The 20,646-nt window shown below is 40.1% G+C and overlaps 1 protein-coding gene across 1 annotated transcript in view; it reads right to left on the reverse strand.

Moving 5' to 3' along the window:
* The window catches only part of pudp (pseudouridine 5'-phosphatase), a 42,146-nt gene extending 25,450 nt beyond the window's left edge, over positions 1-16,696 (reverse strand). The window contains exons 1-3 of the mRNA XM_083937784.1: positions 16,578-16,696; positions 13,752-13,970; positions 8,880-9,109 (exon numbers count right to left, since the gene is read on the reverse strand). Coding sequence (XP_083793910.1) covers positions 8,880-9,109; positions 13,752-13,970; positions 16,578-16,647 — 519 coding nt within the window. The 5' untranslated portion in view covers positions 16,648-16,696. The remainder of the gene's footprint in view (positions 1-8,879; positions 9,110-13,751; positions 13,971-16,577) is intronic.
* Positions 16,697-20,646: the final 3,950 nt, after the last annotated feature.

A 20,646-nucleotide genomic window follows, 5' to 3' on the forward strand; every position in this document is an offset into this window, starting at 1 on the left:
GGTCAACCACACAGCGTTGTTGTTATGCTAACTGAAGCCTGTAGGAGGGGTCCATTTCTCCTAGAGGTCCTGATTTGTTGTTATTTACCACGGACGAGTTTATTGCTTAATTAAGCTAGCGACCAATAACAAACACTAGCGGCAGAGCTAAGCAGCTAGCATCATCACCAGCTTTAGTAGAAAATGAACAAAGTGCTGTTTGGAAGTATTTAGCATACGTGGCTAACGACCACAGTGCAGCTAAGCGGCTAACATCATCAGTCCATACGTTAAGAGACATTAATTTAACAGGACACAATAACGTGTCTGAAAAGTCAACGAGACAGAAACAGTGGCAGCTGCTATAGCAACTCTGTTTAATAAGCAGAGAAAATATGGAGACGAGTTAGCAGAAACACAGAAGATAAACAGAACTGCAGCTGAATACATCAGCATGGAGCAGATCCCCGTTTACACAGTGGAGAAACCTGACAACTGATTCACCAACTGACTCCAAGGTTTAACCTCCTTCATTTAATCAGTTAACGTCCACACAAATCTCTGAGCAATTCAACACAATGGAACATTCATTTGTCATGCTTATATTCACCCTACAGTTATGCGTTTTCCCACTTTCTCTAAATGGAAATGTTTCTTATGTGAAAGAAAAATGAAGGACGATCACGCCCTCACAGAGCTGCCCACAACATCACACTATTCTTTTTACACAATAACTACACCCTGTATCTGGGAAGAACTATTATTTTTAAAGTAAAAGATTTCATATTTGTGCGATGACGGACATAATTCCTGTTCAGTTGGTGCCGTGAGGATTCAGAGTTGGTCTTTTCATTTGCTTGGGTGTATTCAGATTGAGTTTACTTGTCCTTTTCTAAGCGTTGCCTTCAACACGTCCTCTATTCACTTTTGTTCAGGACAGCCGGCGCACAAAGAATGTATTGCCAACGTGCCCTTGAAACATGAATCCTGTTATATATTTAAAAAAAGAGAAACATAACTGGATTTTTTTGTAAAACATGAAACTTTTATATTCGTTCCTTATTAACTGCTGCCCACTCACATTCAACATTAATGCAAACAAGTCTGCATCTGAAAGAAACTGTTCACAAGACGTTCCCTTTACTACTTGCTGAATCCTGCCCACGTGTACACCTGAAGGAACAAATAGGATCTCTAGAAATGGGATGAGCGGAGGAATGACCATGATACACACAAACTAATACTTGTGCTACCAATCTGCATCTATTTCTAGTATGTAGATGATGTGACATGTCGCCACAGTGGAGGGAATAACATGGTACCTGAACTAACATGAAACACTATCAGCTGACATAGCATTTTAGCTGGAGTAGCATGGAGTACCTTGTTAGCCGTGTCACACCCTCCACACGCCGTGCTAGTGCCACTTTTATTTGATGGACTCTTAAAAACTCAAGCACCTAAATTGCATCTAATTTTGTAATTTTAGTCATCAAGTGATCTTATGGACTGCAAACTTTGTTGAAAGTTAATCCAGGTGTCTTACAGCGGGAAAAAATATTGTAAAATCTACCCTAATAAGCCCTCTATGCTCCTAGGCTTGTGCCGTTTCAAGGGTTGACCCCCATAGCTGGCTAGGTCGCCCCCATAAAACAACTTGCGATGTACGCAGTCACTCGCCAGTGCAACCAAAAGTAAGTGCTAATTTTTGCTAGCTACAGAGCTACAACCTATGCTGGTAACATGAGATTATTTTGACAGCGAGCTACGCTATGAGGAAATTAAAAAAAAAAAACTTACTTAACATAACTGGCTAAGCCGCCCCCAAAAAACAACTTGCGATGTACGCAGCCACTTGCCAGTGCAACCAAAAGTAAGTGCTAATTTGTGCTGCCTGCAACCTATATTGGCCAGCTAGCTACACTACTGGGAAATTTAAAAAAATGATATAGCTGGCTAAGTTGCCCCCAAACAAACAACCCGCAATGTGCTCAACCAATTGCCAATCGACCAGCCTTAAGTGCTAATTTGTGCTACTTTCAAACCTACAACCTATATCGGTACATTTTGCCAGCTAGCTACACTACAAGGAGATAGAAAACTAAACATAGCTGGCTAAATTAGCTAGATACCTGCCTTTCATAGTTTATGGTTGTGATGCAAACATGAGCAAGCTGAAACGTCTCCAGGTTCGTTTGCAGATTTTGTTGTTGTTGCACTCTTAGTTGACCGTGTTGCAAGGCTGTGCGGTTGTCCTATCGCTCAAGGGCTGTTTGCGTAAGTTGAGCCCTTGAGCTCGCCATAGTTTCAGCTAAATCGCCATTTCTTTAGATCAAGCCATTTTTGTAGTTTTTTTGTCGTTATTGAGGTAATAAACTGTTTATCAAATAATTAAAACAAGCTAATTATTAAAAGGCTAGAGCTAATTAGCACCAAGCTAATCGACCACATGCTGGTTTTGCTAACTGCATAGAGTTTGTGCAGAGTTTGCTGGTTTGTTCCAATGTATTTTGTTCTTATTTCTGTTGCATCAAGATTATATTTGAACATTTAAAGAGTATTTTAACATTTAAAGACCTATATTTTCATGAGCTTTGTGTTCACTGGGAAACCTGTCCGCAATCTTCCAAACTAGCCAGTTAGACCCGGGGAGGGCAGAATAATCACATCTGATGTGATCCCTGACTTGCATTTAATAACAAATGCACATTGGTTGCATTTCACACCAAACACAGCCACACTCTGGAACATTTTCTCTGCTTTTCAGATAATTGCGACACCGTGTACCAAAACTTTGGGCCAAAGAGCTTTGCGTTGGTTTGTGGTAAAGTGAGCTAATTTTGCCAGCTAGCTTCACTACTAGGCAATAAAAAAAAATTAAGATTGCTGATAAAGTGGCCTCCAAACAAACAACCGGCAATGTACTCAAACAATCGCCAATGCAACCAAAAATAAGGGCTAATTTGTGCTAGCTTCAAACCTACAAACCATTTCAGTAGAGTGAGCCAATTTAGCAAGCTAGCTTCACTACTAGGCAATAAAAAAAAATTAACATTGCTGACAAAGTTGCCTCCAAACAAACAACCGGCAATGTACTCAAACAATCGCCAATGCAACCAAAAGTAAGGGCTAATTTGTGCTAGCTTCAAACCTACAACCTATTTCAGTAAAGTGAGCCAATTTAGCAAGCTAGCTTCACTACTAGGCAATAAAGAAAAACTACAGCATTAAGTTGACAATTACCATAAAGCGCCAACGTTTGGCACAGTTTTCCTCAGTTTTTTAATAGTGTGTAGGGCATTTTCTCTATACCCAGCCTAAGTAAGAGCACAGTTTTATGTGGTTATAAACTGGTGCTTTTCCCCGACATACAGTGAGTCAGATGTTTATCATTCACTGATGCTAAATCCCTTAACCTTCATCAAACGTTATAGCAACCGTATATCACATTACAACTATAAAACCCTGCGTTTACAAACAACTTATGGATGATATATAAACCGAGGTGCAGTCAAAAAGAAATCCTGCTCAAAGTGAGCTGCGTTTGGATATTTACAGCTTCATTTAACAGCCATCCGTTTGATATATTCTCACCTCACCTCTCATTTGAAAGGCTTTCTACCTCAAATAGGTCTGCCTGTGGCACAGCGCACCTGATTTTTTAATCTGGAGCCAGCCGCGGTTAGGGGTGGCGTTTTTCTTGATGAGATATGAAACCGAGCCTCCGAGGGGGAATCGACAGAGTGTTCAGTGGAATAACAAATGATGGTGCGTCGCCGCCCTGACGAGGAGGAGCAGAAACACCAGGGAGACGGAGAGCAGACAGCAGCAAAGACAGCGAGGAGGAGGTAAACAACGCTCCCTGCCCTAATCTCAACTCTGACGAAAAAACACACCAGCTTGTTTTTAGTCACTCAGAGACGTAAGAAACCAGCAGAAAGACATGAAAGGAGTTTTTCCGTAATATTTCATTTGAATCGATTCCTTTGGTACAAAATGCCTCGAGACGCAGCTGGAGCATCAATAGACAGTTACGCAAGAATCCTATAAGACATGCACCACCCCGTTCATTTACCCAAACAGATGGATGGATGTATCACACAGAAACGGCAGACATATCTGCATATTATACATAAAGAAAGAGGATGCAAATATATACCCATAAAATAAACAAATAAACAAATAAACACCACAACTAGAAAGGCTCAGTACAGGAGAATATCATACTCAGTCATATAAGAATTGACTAAACTGCTAAAATCTATCTAACATCAACAGATAACATACTATTGGATGTATCCCGTACAGATGTGTCAGTACCAGATGCTTCAATAAAATGAAGCACATACATTTACTTTTATGAGAGAAATCTGCTGAGTCCAGGGTTTCCCTCAGTGGATTACAAACCTGGCAGTCCACAGGGAAAACCATTCAGCTCTATAACAGGCTAAAATGTGTTTTTAACATTCTCATCAATTTGTGCTTTTTTCCCCCATAACTTTGTGATTATTTTTTAATAAATCTGCCACTTTAATATCAGGGATTATCAAAGTCCTTTCTCGACAATGTTTGATTTCTTTTCTCATAAATTTGTTTTTTTCTTCTCATAAATTTGCCACGTCAATAACAGGATAGCCAAGTACTTTCTCGTAAATTTGTGATTATTTTCTAATAAATTTGCCACTTTAATATCAGGGAATATCCAACTAATTTCTCATCAATTTGTGCTATTTCTTCTCATAAATGTGTCTTTTTTCTCATCAATTTGTGATTATTTTCTAATAAAGTTACCACTTACATATCAGGGATTATCCAATTCATTTCTCATCAATTTGTGATTTTTTTCATCTTTCTTTGTCAGAGCTCCACTCACTGTTATGTACATTTCAAGAAAATCCTGGGACGAAAACCAAACACCGCAAGAGTCAAAAAAGCAAAAGTTAAAAACTGTATTCTGTGACAAATAAGTCAGTGCGTTTCTATGAAGTTTAAAAACCCGATTATAATCAGGTTAAGGCCATACCCCGGTTTCTTAAACACAATTTAAACACCATACCAAGGATAAAAATTGGGGTTCTCATACCCCGGTTAACAGACCTAGAGAACTCCTCCAAGTTCCCTGATTATTTGTCCATGTAAACAGCGCTCTCGGATTATTATTATTATCGTCTGCGCATGCTCCCCACTCCGCGGCAGTGGCTTTTGACCCGGAAATAGAATAAACCAGGAAGCAACGGCGCTGAAAACAACGTGGAAAAAAAACACAATAACAAAGTGTTACCTTTAAACCGAGGGAGGACTTTGCCATGGTAACTAACATCACTACCAAAATGACCCATTTCGGTCGTAATTCTGTCCAAAAGTCTGGCGTTTGTGATTTTAACAAAGGTAAACCGGAAAGAATCTGTATCCAGTCCAGCTATATGCTGGCGGAGCGCCACCTACTGTACCGGAGAAAGAGTTACGTCATTTTCCCATTCAACCCCGACTCATGTATACAAGGGGAACTTCAATAATCCGATTATTACCCTAACTGGGGGACGACCATTTTCGGGTTACACGTGCATGGAAACGCACTAGTGAGTTTTTTCTCATAAAAATTTCTGAGACCTTTTTCATCAATTTGTAATGTTTTCTCAAAGATGTCCCAGTCCAAGTCCTACATTCAGTTGACCAAAACCCAACGTCTGCTAAACAACAAAATGTTGAGGTTGACGTCACACCAAGGTCGGGTTTTTCCGCCAACCCGATTTTCATTTGCAACCGGAATGTTACGCCTGTCTGACGTCCTGGAGTAGTGAATGATCATATTGACCAATCACGTTTGAGCGCGCTTTGGTTGCAAGCAGGTAAACCTCCAACTGGAGAGCGAACGAGGCTTAACACATTGGCCGAAATGCAATCACAGAACCCCACGGAACGCATCCTCCAAGCTGGCTCCAGATATCGAGAGCTAATGCGCATGCGTGGTGTTCGCATACGCATCTGCTTCTGAGTGTATTCTGGGCTGTACAAAACTGTAGTGTCCTATTCAGAATGATTTAATGAAAATGTTGCCCTGCAGCAAAGCAAATATATTACAAGATTTAATGTGATATTCAGAACGCCAGGGGCAGAGCGGAGAAAGCCTGTCCCTCACCGAGAGCACTGCAGTTCAGTGAGTAATGTGATGTCGATGGCGCTGTCTGAGCTGACCAAAAGTGTAAGAAAAAGCACTGCTCTCTATTTTCCAGGGAGAGCAGAGACATTTTTCACAACTCCAAAGTAACACTGTTGATGAGACAGGAGATTTTACCGAAGGTGTGCTCAGCAGCCTGAATAAGATTAATGAAACATGAAAGTGAGCTAGTTCATGCCCACACTGATAGGGAGGGAGAGAGGCAGAGATAACTAGTTCTTCCCCTGCCATTAATCACACAAGACATTACACCTGGGAATGGCTTTATAATCCAGATATATTCAAATCAAGTTCAATTAAGACATGAACTTTTCTATCTGAACATTAAATTGGCCCATTACTGCTTCGACAAAGCTCACCACATTCACCCCTTACCTTCAGCAAATGTACATAGGCCCATATATTTTCAAATGCATATCTCTGAATCAAGGTTTTTACGTGAAGGTGTGAAATGTAAGTAAATGTAAAGTGGTTGAGGTCACTTTTAATGTTAAGTGCTCGTGGATCATCTCTACATTGCACTTCCCCAAAGATCATATATTCAGATATTTTGTTGCTCGTTCGTGGCTGAATCTACCCATGATGTCCCAGCTATCGGGCGCCGTTTTCTCATATGAACACCGGACAATTGTTTCCATTTTAATGTCCAACAAATCAGGTGCGGACATTGTCTGAAGTTTTCCCTTTAATGTCCGAAATCAGGTGCGGACATTGTCTGAAGTTTTCCTTTCAATGTCCGACAAATCAGGTGCAGACATTGTCTGAAGTTTTCCTTTCAATGTCCGACAAATCAGGTGCGGACATTGTCTGAAGTTTTCCCTTTAATGTCCGAAATCACGTGCGGACATTGTCTGAAGTTTTCCCTTTAATGTCCAAAATCAGGTGCTGACATTGTCTGAAGTTTTCCCTTTAATGTCCAAAATCAGGTGCGGACATTGTCTGAAGTTTTCCTTTCAATGTCCGACAAATCAGGTGCGGACATTGTCTGAAGTTTTCCCTTTAATGTCCGAAATCAGGTGCAGACGTTGTCCAGAGTTTCTCTTTCTCACATAAAGAGACTTTAGGTTTATCACCAGACGCATCCGACGCAGACTAACAGTGTTACTTTAGAAGAAGTACTTAGCAGATTATGGGACGATTTTAAGCTGGAATTACACTTTAAATTGCCTTTTCTCTATTGTTTTGACATGCGTTGACATTTGGGCCACCAAATATCTTCTTTGGCCACCAGATTCAGGGGCTTGGTGATTACTAGCTTGAATACCATCTGTTATTAGAGATTATGCAGTAGAAGAGCAAAAGAAAGATTGATTGGATTTCAATACATTATCTACTCTTGTTTTTGTATTGCATAGATCTATATTTATATCCAGATATGGCATTCATCAGTTAATGGCTTGAATGCTACCTGGAGTTATTAATATAGAAAGGACATGACACAAAGAAGAGAATTAGAGGGAGAGAGAAAAAGTGACAGCAGTTAATGACAAGCGAGCAGCTGTAATTAAGGCAGTGAAGATGACTGACAGCGCGGAGGTCATCTGAACTCTTCTCACTGACGCCAACGTGAGAAAGCAATGACATTTGAAAAATATGAAGAGAATATACTTAACATACTCTGATGTGATTTAGTTGCATGAATTATTTGCATTTTGTGTGAAAAGACCCAAAGTATTGTTCTTCCATGAGAGCAAAGTTAGCAAAATCTAAATTTGAATGGTCCAAAAAAATTTCAAAATCGCAGATAGTGATAAATCTGCCTGTAAGACGTATTTGAAGAACAAAGGTGGTAGTATTTCAAGACTAAGGGTCTTGGTATTGCAAGACTTATTTCAAGAACAAAAATCGTAGTATTTTAAGTTACGCCTGTCTGACGTCCTGGAGTAGTGAATGATCATATTGACCAATCACGTTTGAGCGCGCTTTGGTTGCAAGCAGGTAAACCTCCAACTGGAGAGCGAACAAGGCCGAACACATTGGCAGAAATGCAATCATAGAACCCCACTGAACGCATCCTCCAAGCTGGCTCCAGATATCGAGAGCTAATGCGCATGCGTGGTGTTCGCATACGCATCTGCTTCTGAGTGTATTCTGGGCTGTACAAAACTGTAATGTCCTATTCAGAATGTTTTAATGAAGTGAGACGTATTTCAAGACTAAGGGTCTTGGTATTGCAAGACTTATTTCAAGAACAAAAATTATAGTATTTTGAGACCAAAAGTCTTATTGTTTTGGGATTTAAAAACCATAGTAAATTGAGACCAAAATTCTTAGTATTTTAAGACGTATTTTAAGACCAAAAGTATGAATATTTCAAGACCCAAAGTCGGAATATTTCAATACACATTTCAGGACCAAAACTCGTATCATTTCAAGAATAAAAGTAGTAGTATTTTAATACGCATTTCAGGACCAAAAGTCGTATAATTTCAAGAACAAAAGTCGGAGTATTTTAATACGCATTTCAGGACCAAAAGTCGTATCATTTCAAGAACAAAGTCGTAGTAATTCAAGGCGTATTTCGGGACTACAAGTGGTAGTGTTTTAAGACCAAATGTCGTAATATTTCGGTCTTAGTATTTCAAGAACAAAAATCGTAGGGGCTAAAAGCCATAGTACTTGAGAGCAAAAGTCTCTGTGCGGCATTTTAAATATCACAAAACACTTGCCAAGTTGATATCAGAGATGAACACAGTGACTCAAAAAATGTGTAATGTGTTACCTTCTCTGGAGAAGCTGGGGGGTCGAACCTGCCGGCACAGACGAGGAAGGAGTCAGGTTGAGGTTTGCTGTTCTTCACCTCGGGATCATCACCCAGAACGATGTGGTCGAACAGACCGAAGAAGTCTTTGTGTTGGCTCGTCTTCAACCTGAACGTCTCACCGGCAGAGCTGGTGGCCACTGCGATGGGGATGTTGTGCTTTCGTAGGTGGTGCACCAGTTTCTCCACACCTAGTGGTTCACAAAGGACAAAGGTTAGACCAGTATGTGTTCAAAGCTTGGTTCAGGCGTCTGGATAGAGCGCAGAAGACATGTCACAGATTACATGGATCACGCAGAATATTTCTATATGCATTTAGAATTTCAGGACCAGTGTCATGGTATTTCAAGACCAAAAGTTGTAGTATTTCGAGACTAAAAGTCGTAGTATTTCGAGAACAAAAGTCGTAGTATTTCGAGACTAAAAGTCGTAGTATTTGGAGACCAAAAGTCAGAATATTTCAATACGCATTTCAGGACTGAAGTCATAGTATTTCAAGACCAAAAGTTGTAGTATTTCGAGACTAAAAGTCGTAGTATTTCAAGACCAAAAGTTGTAGTATTTCGCGACTAAAAGTCGTAGTATTTCGAGAACAAAAGTCGTAGTATTTCAAGACCAAAAGTCGTAGTATTTGAGACCAACAGTCGTAGTATTTGAGACCAACAGTCGTAGTATTTGAGACCAACAGTCGTAGTATTTGAGACCAACAGTCGTAGTATTTGAGACCAACAGTCGTAGTATTTGAGACCAACAGTCGTAGTATTTGAGACCAACAGTCGTAGTATTTGAGACCAACAGTCGTAGTATTTGAGACCAACAGTCTTAGTGTTTCGAGACTTATTTCAAGAAATAGAACTTACTGCCTATACATTGTGGACAGTCTCCAATCCACAGATATTTAAATGTCACAAACACAGTTTTTTTTTTTTGGATGATAATCTCATATATCGCTGTTTTTTTTTAAAGCAATGTCATCAGTAGGGAAATCTCAGTATCGCACAACCTTACTGGCAGGGTAACGTCTGTTTAATGTCAAGTCCAGCTGATTCACACATAGAGATCCTCTGGGTAATGTCTAGATAAGTTCAGGTTTGCAGTGCATGTGTGAAATGAGCTTATGACCATACAAGACTAATGCTTTCAATAAAATCCCTGTTGATACGGAGCTCCTTCCCAGTTCACAGCCGGTGAATATGGGTTTATTCTTCTTTTCAATTTGGATGGTGAGCTGTGAGCAGAGTGGTGGGAGGATTTTAATCTACAGCTTCAAGGACGACAGTCTATAAAAATGTAATAAAAACTCCCTCAAGGAACACACTCCTCTAACTTTCCTGTTAGGCGAAGAGAACATGGACACTGAACACATCACTTATGTGGACAGTATATTCAGATTCCAAATCGAAGAAATGTTTAGAGTCCCCGCATATCCAGACCAACAGGGGTCCTCTCAATGCAGTGAAGAAATGCAAAGATAAATGAGAATCCCTTCATTTAGACTGATACAGAGTTAAGTCCAGGGTCAATTTGACTAAAAGAACAGTGACCGTGTTTGTTGGACCCATCCACCACCCCAACCTGCCTCCTTACGTTGAGTTAGGTGCTCTTAATCCTGGAGCACTTGCTCTGCGTGTCCAGTATCACAGGTTAACAGTTGAAAGCCTGGTGCATTTGGCAATGACGCCCAAGCCTTGTACGACGGATGTGGGTTCTGACTAAACCCTGGGATTTGATGCCCCGGGGATGAGAGATCTGATATAACTCAGTACTAAGTCGCATTGAAAAGTCTCCAGTCAAACAATACCTGCTTTCAGTGATTTTTTTTATACCCAGATCTAGTTTGTCCAATCACCGCAAACTTTTCTCAATTTAACGATGGTTAGCTAAAACCCATAGAGTCTGCGATAAAGTTGAGCGTTCAGATTTGACGAAGTTGGCAGCCCAGCATGCTGAGGTGCGAGACCACCACAAAAAGATGCAAAATGTCTAAAAATAGATGCAAAACCACCACCAAACGATGCAAAACGTCTAAAAAGAGATGCAAAACGTCTAAAAAGAGATGCAAAACCACCACAAAAATAAGCTAAATGACCAAAAATAGATGAAAAACCGCCACAAAATGATGCAAAATGACCAAAAATAGATGCAAAACCAACACAAGATGCAAAATTATTTAAAATCCATGCAAAACCACGACAAAAAAATTCTAAATGACTAAAAAACAGATGCAAAACCAGCACAAAAAAATGCAAATGACTTAAAAACAGATGCAAAACCGGCACAAAAAAAGGCAAATAACCACAAAAAGATGAAAAATGACTGAAAATGAAAAAAACTTCCTCAAGGAACATACTCCTCTAACTTTCCTGTTAGGCGAAGAGAACATGGACACTGAACACATCACTTATGCGGACAGTAAACATTGCTTCGATTCTGAATCTGAAAATAGAGTCCCTGCATATCCAGACCAACAGGGCTCCTCTCAATGCAGTGAAGAAATGCCAAAGATAAAGAGTCCAGGGTGAGTCCTGAGGTTAAATTTAATACCTTTAAAGACCTTTTTTAAGACCCTTTCCAGACATTTTAAGACCTCATTTGCACTTCAAGTTCTAACTGGTTACATCAGCGGCACTCTTACATTAACTATAAATTGATTGTAAAAGTACTCCGACTTCTTCGGTGCTTCACTTCTGAGACTTAAAGTCGTAGTGCTTTGGGAATGAAAGTCGACATTAGGGATGAGCGAATACAGCGTTATCTGTTTTTCGTTACTTAATGAATTATCCGTATCTGTACTCGGCTTGGGATTTAACCCGGATGTTGGTCCCGGAACCTTTAGTCATAAAATCGTTCAGGTCTCTAAATACTTCAACTTTTGGTTGCAAAATATGTCGACTTTCATCCCCAAAACACTACGACCTTTGGTCTCAAAAGTGAAATACGGAGGAAGACAGAGTACTTTTACAATCAATATATAGTTAATGTAAGTTAACCCTTTAAGTTCTATAGTTCTAACATGCCACCTGGTCCCGTTGGTCTTTTTGGGGTGTTTTTTAAAAAAATGTGCTAGAAAATATCCTTTGTGTAAATTATTTTTGCTCCTTTTTTAAAGGACAAATGTAACTTTCAAAATCTGGCAACAGAGTCATCAGTGACTAGATGTGCCAGCATGCAAGGTTCTCAACAGAGAACACTTGCTGTGTTCAACAGCATTAAAATAACAAATGAAAAGCTCTCCGTTATAATTCAAAGATGGCAGGACATTCTAACAATGAATTATATTATGACAGGCTGACTCCCCATCCTTATGTAACACAAATGGACACATTTATTAGATGTGCTTTTCTTTCTCAACGCATTTCTATTGTGAATATTCCCAGAAAATGGGTCGTAATGATAATAAGAGAGACAGGAGGTGAAGCAGCACAATGGATTCAAAGAAAGGATGGAATGACCCACCACGCACAGGAAACTGCAACTGTAGCTGTCAAGATGATTTCAAGATGTATTTCAATAACAAAAGGCATAGCATTTCAACAACAAAAGTTGTAGTATTTGAGACCAAAATTCGGAATATTTCAATACGCATTTCAATACGAATTTCAGGACCAAAGTCATAGTGTTTCAAGACGAAAAGCCTTAGTATTTCAAAACCAAAAGTTGTAGTATATGAGATCAAAAGTCGTTGTATTTGGGATCAAAAGTTGTAGTATTTGAGATCAAAAGTCGTAGTATTTCAAGACCAAAAGTCGTAGTATTTCAAGACCAAAAGTCGTAGTATTTGAGATCAAAAGTCGTAGTAATTCAAGACCAAAAGTCAGAATGTTTCAAGACGCATTTCAGGACCCTCGTCATAATATTACAAGACCAAAAGTCATAGTATTTCGAGACTAAAAGTCATAGTATCTCAAGACTAAAAGTCGTAGTATTTGAGACTAGATATGCCAGCATGCAAGGGTCTCAACAGAGAACACTTGCTGTGTTCAACAGCATTAAAATAACAAATGAAAAGCTCTCCGTTATAATTCAAAGATGGCAGGACATTCTAACAATGAATTATATTATGACAGGCTGACTCCCCATCCTTATGTAACACAAATGGACACATTTATTAGATGTGCTTTTCTTTCTCAACGCGTTTCTATTGTGAATATTCCCAGAAAATAGGTCATAATGATAATAAGACAGAGACAGGAGGTGAAGCAGCACAATGGATTCAAAGAAAGGATGCCATGACCCACCACGCACAGGAAACTGCAACTGTAGCTGTCAAATTGGTAAAACCAACACAAAAAGATGCAAAATGACTAAAAATAGATGTAAAACCACCACAAAAAGATGCAAAATGACTGAAAATAGATGCAAAACCACCACAAAAAGATGCAAAATGACCAAAAATAGATGCAAAGCCACCACAAAAAGATGCAAAATGACTTAAAAGAGATACAAACCACCACAATAGATGCAAAATGACTAAGAATAGATGCAAAATCACCACAAATGGATGCAAAATGATCAAAATTAGATGCAAAATCACCACAGAAGATGCAAAATGGCTAAAAACAGATGCAAAACCACCACAAAAAGATGAAAATGACTTTAAATAGATACAAACCCCCACAAAAAAGATGCAAATGGACTATAAATAGATGCAAAATGAATAAAAATAGATGCAAAACCAGCACATAAAGATGGAAAATCTATAAAAATGGATGCAAAACCACCACAAAAAGATGCAAATTTACAAAAAATAGATAGGAAAACATTGCTCTGTTCTATAGTCCGTATTGTTTTGTGTGAACAGTGACAGTGAGGTGGGCGGTCATCCAGACCTACCTGGCAGGAGTTTGGCCGAGGGAAAGATCCTCTCTTGTATCCGTCTGGTTTCAGCCAGGAGCTCCTCGGCTGTCATGGGAAGCTCCAGAGCGTCTCGAATCATGCCGGCGGCATCCAGAGCCTTTCTACCCATCACTGAAGACTTCACGGCCCAGGTGTACTGCTTTCCAAAGCGGTCACAGACCTCCTGGAAGGACACGGTGTACAGCCGCTCTGTGTCTACGATGAGAACACACACAGGGATTTTTATTTGGCTGTCATTTCAGGCTGCATATGAATGGGACATATGAGGCAAAAAACTTAGAATAGATGCAAAACTACAGCAAAAACATACAAAATTATTAAAAATAGATGTAAAACCACCACAAAAAGATGCAAAATGATTTAAGATAGATGCAAAACCACCACAAAAAGATGCGAAATGATTTAAAAAAGATGCAAAACCACCACAAAAAGATGCAAAATGACTAAAAATAGATTCAAAACCACCACAAAAAGATGCAAAATGACTAAAAATAGATGCAAAACCACCACAAAAGGATGCAAAATGACTAAAAAGAGAAGGAAAACCACCACAAAAAGATGCAAAACGACAAAAAATAGATGCAAAACCACCACAAAAAGATTCAAAAGACTAAAAATAGATGCAAAACCACAACAAAAAGATGCAAAAAGACTAAAAACAGATGCAAAACCACCACATAAAGATGCAAAAAGACTAAAAATAGATGCAAAACCAGCACAAAAAGATGCATAAAGACTAATAATAGAAGCAAAACCAGCACAAAAAGATGCAAAAAGACTAAAAACAGACGCAAAACAGCAAAAAAAGATGCAAAAAGACTAAAAATCGACGCAAAACCACCACAAAAAGATGCAAAATGACTAAAAAAAGATGCAAAACCACCACAAAAAGATGCAAAAAGACTAAAAATTGACGCAAAACCACCACAAAAGATGCAAAAAGACTAAAAATAGACGCAACACCACCACAAAAAGATGCAAAAAGACTAAAGATAGACGCAAAACCACCACAAAAAGATGCAAAATGATTTAAGATAGATGCAAAACCACCACAAAAAGATGCGAAATGATTTAAAAAAGATGCAAAACCACCTCAAAAGGATGCAAAATGACTAAAAAAAGATGCAAAACCACCACAAAAAGATGCAAAACGACTGAAAATAGATGCAAAACCACCACAAAAAGATTCAAAAAGACTAAAAATAGATGCAAAACCACCACAAAAAGATGCAGAAAGACTAAAAACAGATGCAAAACCACCACATAAAGATGCAAAAAGACTAAAAATAGATGCAAAACGAGCACAAAAAGATGCATAAAGACTAATAATAGAGGCAAAACCAGCACAAAAAGATGCAAAAAGACTAAAAACAGACGCAAAACAGCAAAAAAAGATGCAAAATGACTAAAAATAGATGCAAAACCACCACAAAAGGATGCAAAATGACTAAAAAAAGATGCAAAACCACCACAAAAAGATGCAAAACGACTGAAAATAGATGCAAAACCACCACAAAAAGATTCAAAAAGACTAAAAATATATGCAAAACCACCACAAAAAGATGCAAAAAGACTAAAAACAGATGCAAAACCACCACATAAAGATGCAAAAAGACTAAAAATAGATGCAAAACCAGCACAAAAAGATGCATAAAGACTAATAATAGAGGCAAAACCAGCACAAAAAGATGCAAAAAGACTAAAAACAGACGCAAAACAGCAAAAAAAGATGCAAAAAGACTAAAAATCGACGCAAAACCACCACAAAAAGATGCAAAATGACTAAAAAAAGATGCAAAACCACCACAAAAAGATGCAAAAAGACTAAAAATAGACGCAAAACCACCACAAAAGATGCAAAAAGACTAAAAATAGACGCAACACCACCACAAAAAGATGCAAAAAGACTAAAGATAGACGCAAAACCACCACAAAAAGATGCAAAAAGACTAAAGATAGATGCAAAACCAGCACAAAAAGATGCAAAAAGACTAAAAATAGACGCAACACCACCACAAAAAGATGCAAAAAGACTAAAGATAGACGCAAAACCACCACAAAAAGATGCAAAAAGACTAAAGATAGATGCAAAACCAGCACAAAAAGATGCAAAAAGACTAAAGACAGATGCAAAACCACCACAAAAAGATGCGAAATGATTTAAAACAGATGCAAAATGATTTAAAACAGATGCAAAACCGCCAAATGAACTCAACTGTAAGTCAAATGTATTATCAATAATGTAATCTCTTAATCAGACAATTAAAAAATACATTAAACGGTGAAATTCTCCTTTCACGGATCCAAAGTTGAGCTTCAGTATCAAACCAAACATCGTTCAAATTTAAGTTAATTTGTAGCTGTCGGGTTAAGCGGTGCATATAAAACATTCATTAATGATTAAATACAAGTTCAAACTGGTCAATAGACACCCATCTATAATTCGGCATAAGTTTGATTAATTTAATGAACTTCTAGGGGGCTGTAAAACCTCAACTTTATTGCACGCAGAAGCCTCTTGACAACTGCACAGTATTTAAGAGCGAGTGTCAGGATACGTCAACCGGGCTAAGCGGCAGTCTTTTAAGGTTTCTAGGACATTTTTGAAATTTATTTTCATGCCGAATTCAACCGAACGTTATATAAGTAAAGTCACATTAATTCTGGATGTGATATTTCAGTTATTTCTTCCCATTTGCGGAGAAAACATAAACTTCTACTTTTTTCCCACGGAGTTCGGCACGTAAACTGAGTCCGAACCTCGCCGTGTGAAAGTAAACGACACACACATGACGACAGTACCTAGCAACAGTCCGTCCATGTCGAAGATGACATGGCTCACGGGTTTGTAGCAGTCACCTGTCGCAGACATGTTTAGCTTCACGCGTGAAGCTACTTCCGCGTTGAAGTGGACCGAACGCAATGGCCGCTGGGACATGAAGTTCACACTGTCCCTAGTTATATTTAGTAGCAGTAGCTCAGTCTATAGGTGACTCGGCTGGGAACCGGTTCGAATCCCTGTGTGGACTCTGACATCTCTCCATTAATTGCATGTGTATAGGTCCTGTTTTTGTTATTATTCACGTTACACACACAGAGAAAGGAAATACACACATGCAGAGTGGAAATACTGAATTTCCCCTAGTGGGATTGTCCCACTATGGCCCAGAGTGAGGGTATGCTGGAAGGCTGACTGGAAAAGGGGTGGTATAGCCTTAAGATTGGGGCGGCAGTAGCTCAGTCCACAGGTGACTTGGCTGGGAACCGTAGGGTTGCTGGTTCAAGTCCCTGTGTGGACCACTGCCGAGATGCTGTTGTCACCACAAAAAGATGCAAAGAGACTAAGAATAGATGCAAAACCACCACAATAGTATGCAAAATGACTAAAAAGAGAAGGAAAATCACCACAAAAACATACAAAACGACTAAAAATAGATGCATGTATAGCTTTAAGATTGCGGCGGCAGTAGCTCAGTCCACAGGTGACTTGGCTGGTGAACCGAAGGGTTGCTGGCTCAAGTCCCTGTGTGCACCATGTATGGACCGTGGACTGGTGGCTGGAGAGGTGCTGTTGAGCAAGGCACCAAACCCTGCTTGGGGCACTGGTCACTGGCAGCCCCCTCACTCTAACATCTCTCCTTAATTGCATGTATAGGTCCTGTCTGTGCATATGTGTGTATTTCGGGCCTGTGTGTGTTTGTAACATGAATAATATTAACAGTGAAAAAATAAAATTAATTCTTCTTCTTCTTCTAAGATGTTTGCAAAAAAAAGGTTGCAAAATGGCGTCCACTTGAAGAAAAAAATGAAATGTTTTATTGTCCTTTAAACATCGTCCATCGACAGCAGCGTTTTGATGTTTTAACAAGAAAGCCAAAACAAAAAAATGTAAAAGAATATTCACAGTACTCAGCTACACAGCCCTTCACTGACTCACTGACTGGGCAGTGTCAAACGCCTCAATTTAAAAGCCTAGCCCCTCCAATGGACCATACCATCTTGAATTGAAATCAATTAAGTCATTAATCACGCGAAAGTCATCAAAAGTTATTTTCCAGATCCCAGATCACTGTCATGTATACATACACTACATCTACCCACCCTTAAAGGCAGTCATCACCACATTACAAAAGGCCTCAATCCAGAGACGCCTGTACAAACCAATTTCTACCCCACAGTTGGTTTGGTCCGGGCACTATAAAAGCCAGCCTGACACAAGGCTTGGGTCCTTTGTCCCTGCCAGCACCAGGAAATACTATGGTGAGGGGAATTAGTTAAACTCAGGATTACTTATTCTTAAATAATAATAAAATACATGCGTTTGTGTGTGTGTCTATTGAAAACTATGAAAAAACACAGCACAGGAAACTTCCTGGGATGTTAACTGTAGTTCAGTGTGTGCACCCACCAAGCTAACGATAGTACGCCACCTGGCTAACATGTGGTATGTGAACTGAACGATGGTGTAGTGTGCCGGTGTGGTGTTTTACCGGCGGCAGGGGAAACTGCCACAGGGATTAATAAAGGAATTCTTCTTCTTCTTCTCAACTGCCATAAAATCCTGGTTCTCCAATTTTCTCAACCTCAAACATCACAGCGAGAAGGTTCCAGGTTCGCATCCTGGCCTGGGCCTTTCTGTGTGGAGTTGCATGTTCTCCCCTTGTCTGCGTGGGTTTTCTCCGGGTACTCCGATTTCCTCCCACAATCCAAAGACATGCACTTGTTAGGTTAATTGATAACCTCAGGTGTGAATGGTTGTCTGTCTCTGTTCATCTCTGTCTGTGTTGTTCTGTCTCTATGTGCCCTGTCAGCTGAGATCGGCTCCAGCCCCCCTGAACTGTGTGCAGGGGGGCTGGACACTCTCTCTGTGTGTGTCTCTCTCTCTGAACGTGATTGGACGGCATCATGTTTGTAAAATGCTGTAAAATGAATCACAATCATATTTACAGTAACTCCAGCTCACTGTTTGTAAATCACTCCATCAGCCAACGACACGAAGCTACAGAGACACAGCCAGCTGAGGTTTCCCTGAGCTAACATTAGCCAGGAGCTAACATTAGCCACCTAAGGTTTTACTGAGCTAACGTTAGCAAGGAGCTAACCTTAGCCACCTAAGGTTTTACTGAGCTAACGTTAGCAAGGAGCTAACCTTAGCCACCTTAGGTTTCACTGAGCTAACGTTAGCAAGGAGCTAACATTAGCCAGCTGAGGTTTCACTGAGCTAACATTAGCCAGCTGAGGTTTCACTGAGTTAACATTAGCAAGGAGCTAACCATAACCAGCTGAGGTTTCACTGAGCTAACGTTAGCCAGCTTAGGTTTTACTGAGCTAACATTAGCAAGGAGCTAACATTAGCCAGTTTAGGTTTCACTGAGCTAACATTAGCAAGGAGCTGACCTTAGCCAGCTTAGGTTTCACTGAGCTAGCGTTAACAAGGAGCTAACCTAAGCCAGCTTAGGTTTCACTCAGCTAACATAAGCAAGGAGCTAACCGTAGCCATCTTATGTTTCACTCAGCTAAAATTAGCAAGGAGCTAACCATAGCCAGCTTAGGTTTCACAGAGCTAATGTTAGCAAGGAGCCGTTGTTAGCCAGCTCAGGTTTTACTGAGCTAACATTAGCAACGAGCGGTTGTTAGCCAGCTTAGGTTTCACTGAGTTAAGGTTAGCAAGGAGCTAACATTAGCCACCTAGCTGTAGCTTAGCTACGCTGCATGGATCTGGCGTCTGTTGCTTGGTAACGTCAGCTTATTTAGAAACGGCGAGCCAGCCAGGAGTCTGGATGAATCAGCTGACTATATCCACTCAAGACAAGATTTTGCTACGTCAGTCAGCTAGCTGTTCATCCGCATTAGCAGCGAGCTAACATTAGCTAACGTTAGCAGCTAACAGCAGTCAGTGTTTCCTCTAGGATTTTCATCAGCACCGGGGGAAAAGGGTTTTGCTGTAGCACCACAACACAGAGTCTTTCTTAGTGTCCAAGTTACGCGACATCGCGCTCATCCACCGGTGATAAAAAACGATAAATACGTGTAAAACGTTACACGCCGGAGCTTTAAGCTGTAAAAGAATCATCAGGAATGCAGAGGAAACGGCACTGTACGGCTCATGATGCTCCAACAAAAGCACCACAGTCTGGGAAAAGGAGCGAGCCCGGAGCGACACTTTGCTGCTCACTGAAACAGCGCGTCTGTGGATATAAATAGTGTGAGAAACACAGTTAGTGTAGTTATGCAGTTAGTTTTCACCAGTCCCTCTGGAGCAGGGCCTGCTGCGGAGGCTCTGCTGCGGAGGCTCTGCTGCGGAGGCTCTGCTGCGGAGGCTCCGCGCCAATTAGACCGGGAGAGGCTGCGTGTTTTCTGCCTCATTATTACACTGAGATCCACAGAAACACAGGCTCCAGCTTTCCCTTCAATTCACACTTTACTTCATTTACTGCCGTTAATCAGGATACATTCTCATCGACATGTTCATTTTAGGCGACGAAAGGAAACGGTTAAGTTTAGACGACAAAAGGAGACTGCTAAGTTTAGACGACAAAAGGAGACTGCTAAGTTTAGACGACCAAAGGTGCCGGTTAAGTTTAGACGACTAAAGGTGAGGGTTAAGTTAAGACGACAAAAGGCGACGGTTAAGTTTAGACACCAAAGGGCGACGGTTAGGTTTATACGACCAAAGGCGACGGTTCAGTTTAGACGACCAAAGGCGACGGTTAAGTTGAGACGACAAAAGGTGACGGTTCAGTTTAGACGACAAAATAGGACGGTTAAGTTTAGACGACAAAATAGGACGGTTAAGTTTAGACGACAAAAGGTGACGGTTAAGTTTAGACGACCAAAGGCGACGGTTAAGTTTAGACGAAAAAAGGTGACG

The sequence above is a fragment of the Echiichthys vipera genome, assembly GCF_963691815.1.
Source record: "Echiichthys vipera genome assembly, chromosome: 23".
NCBI lineage: Eukaryota > Metazoa > Chordata > Actinopteri > Perciformes > Trachinidae > Echiichthys > Echiichthys vipera.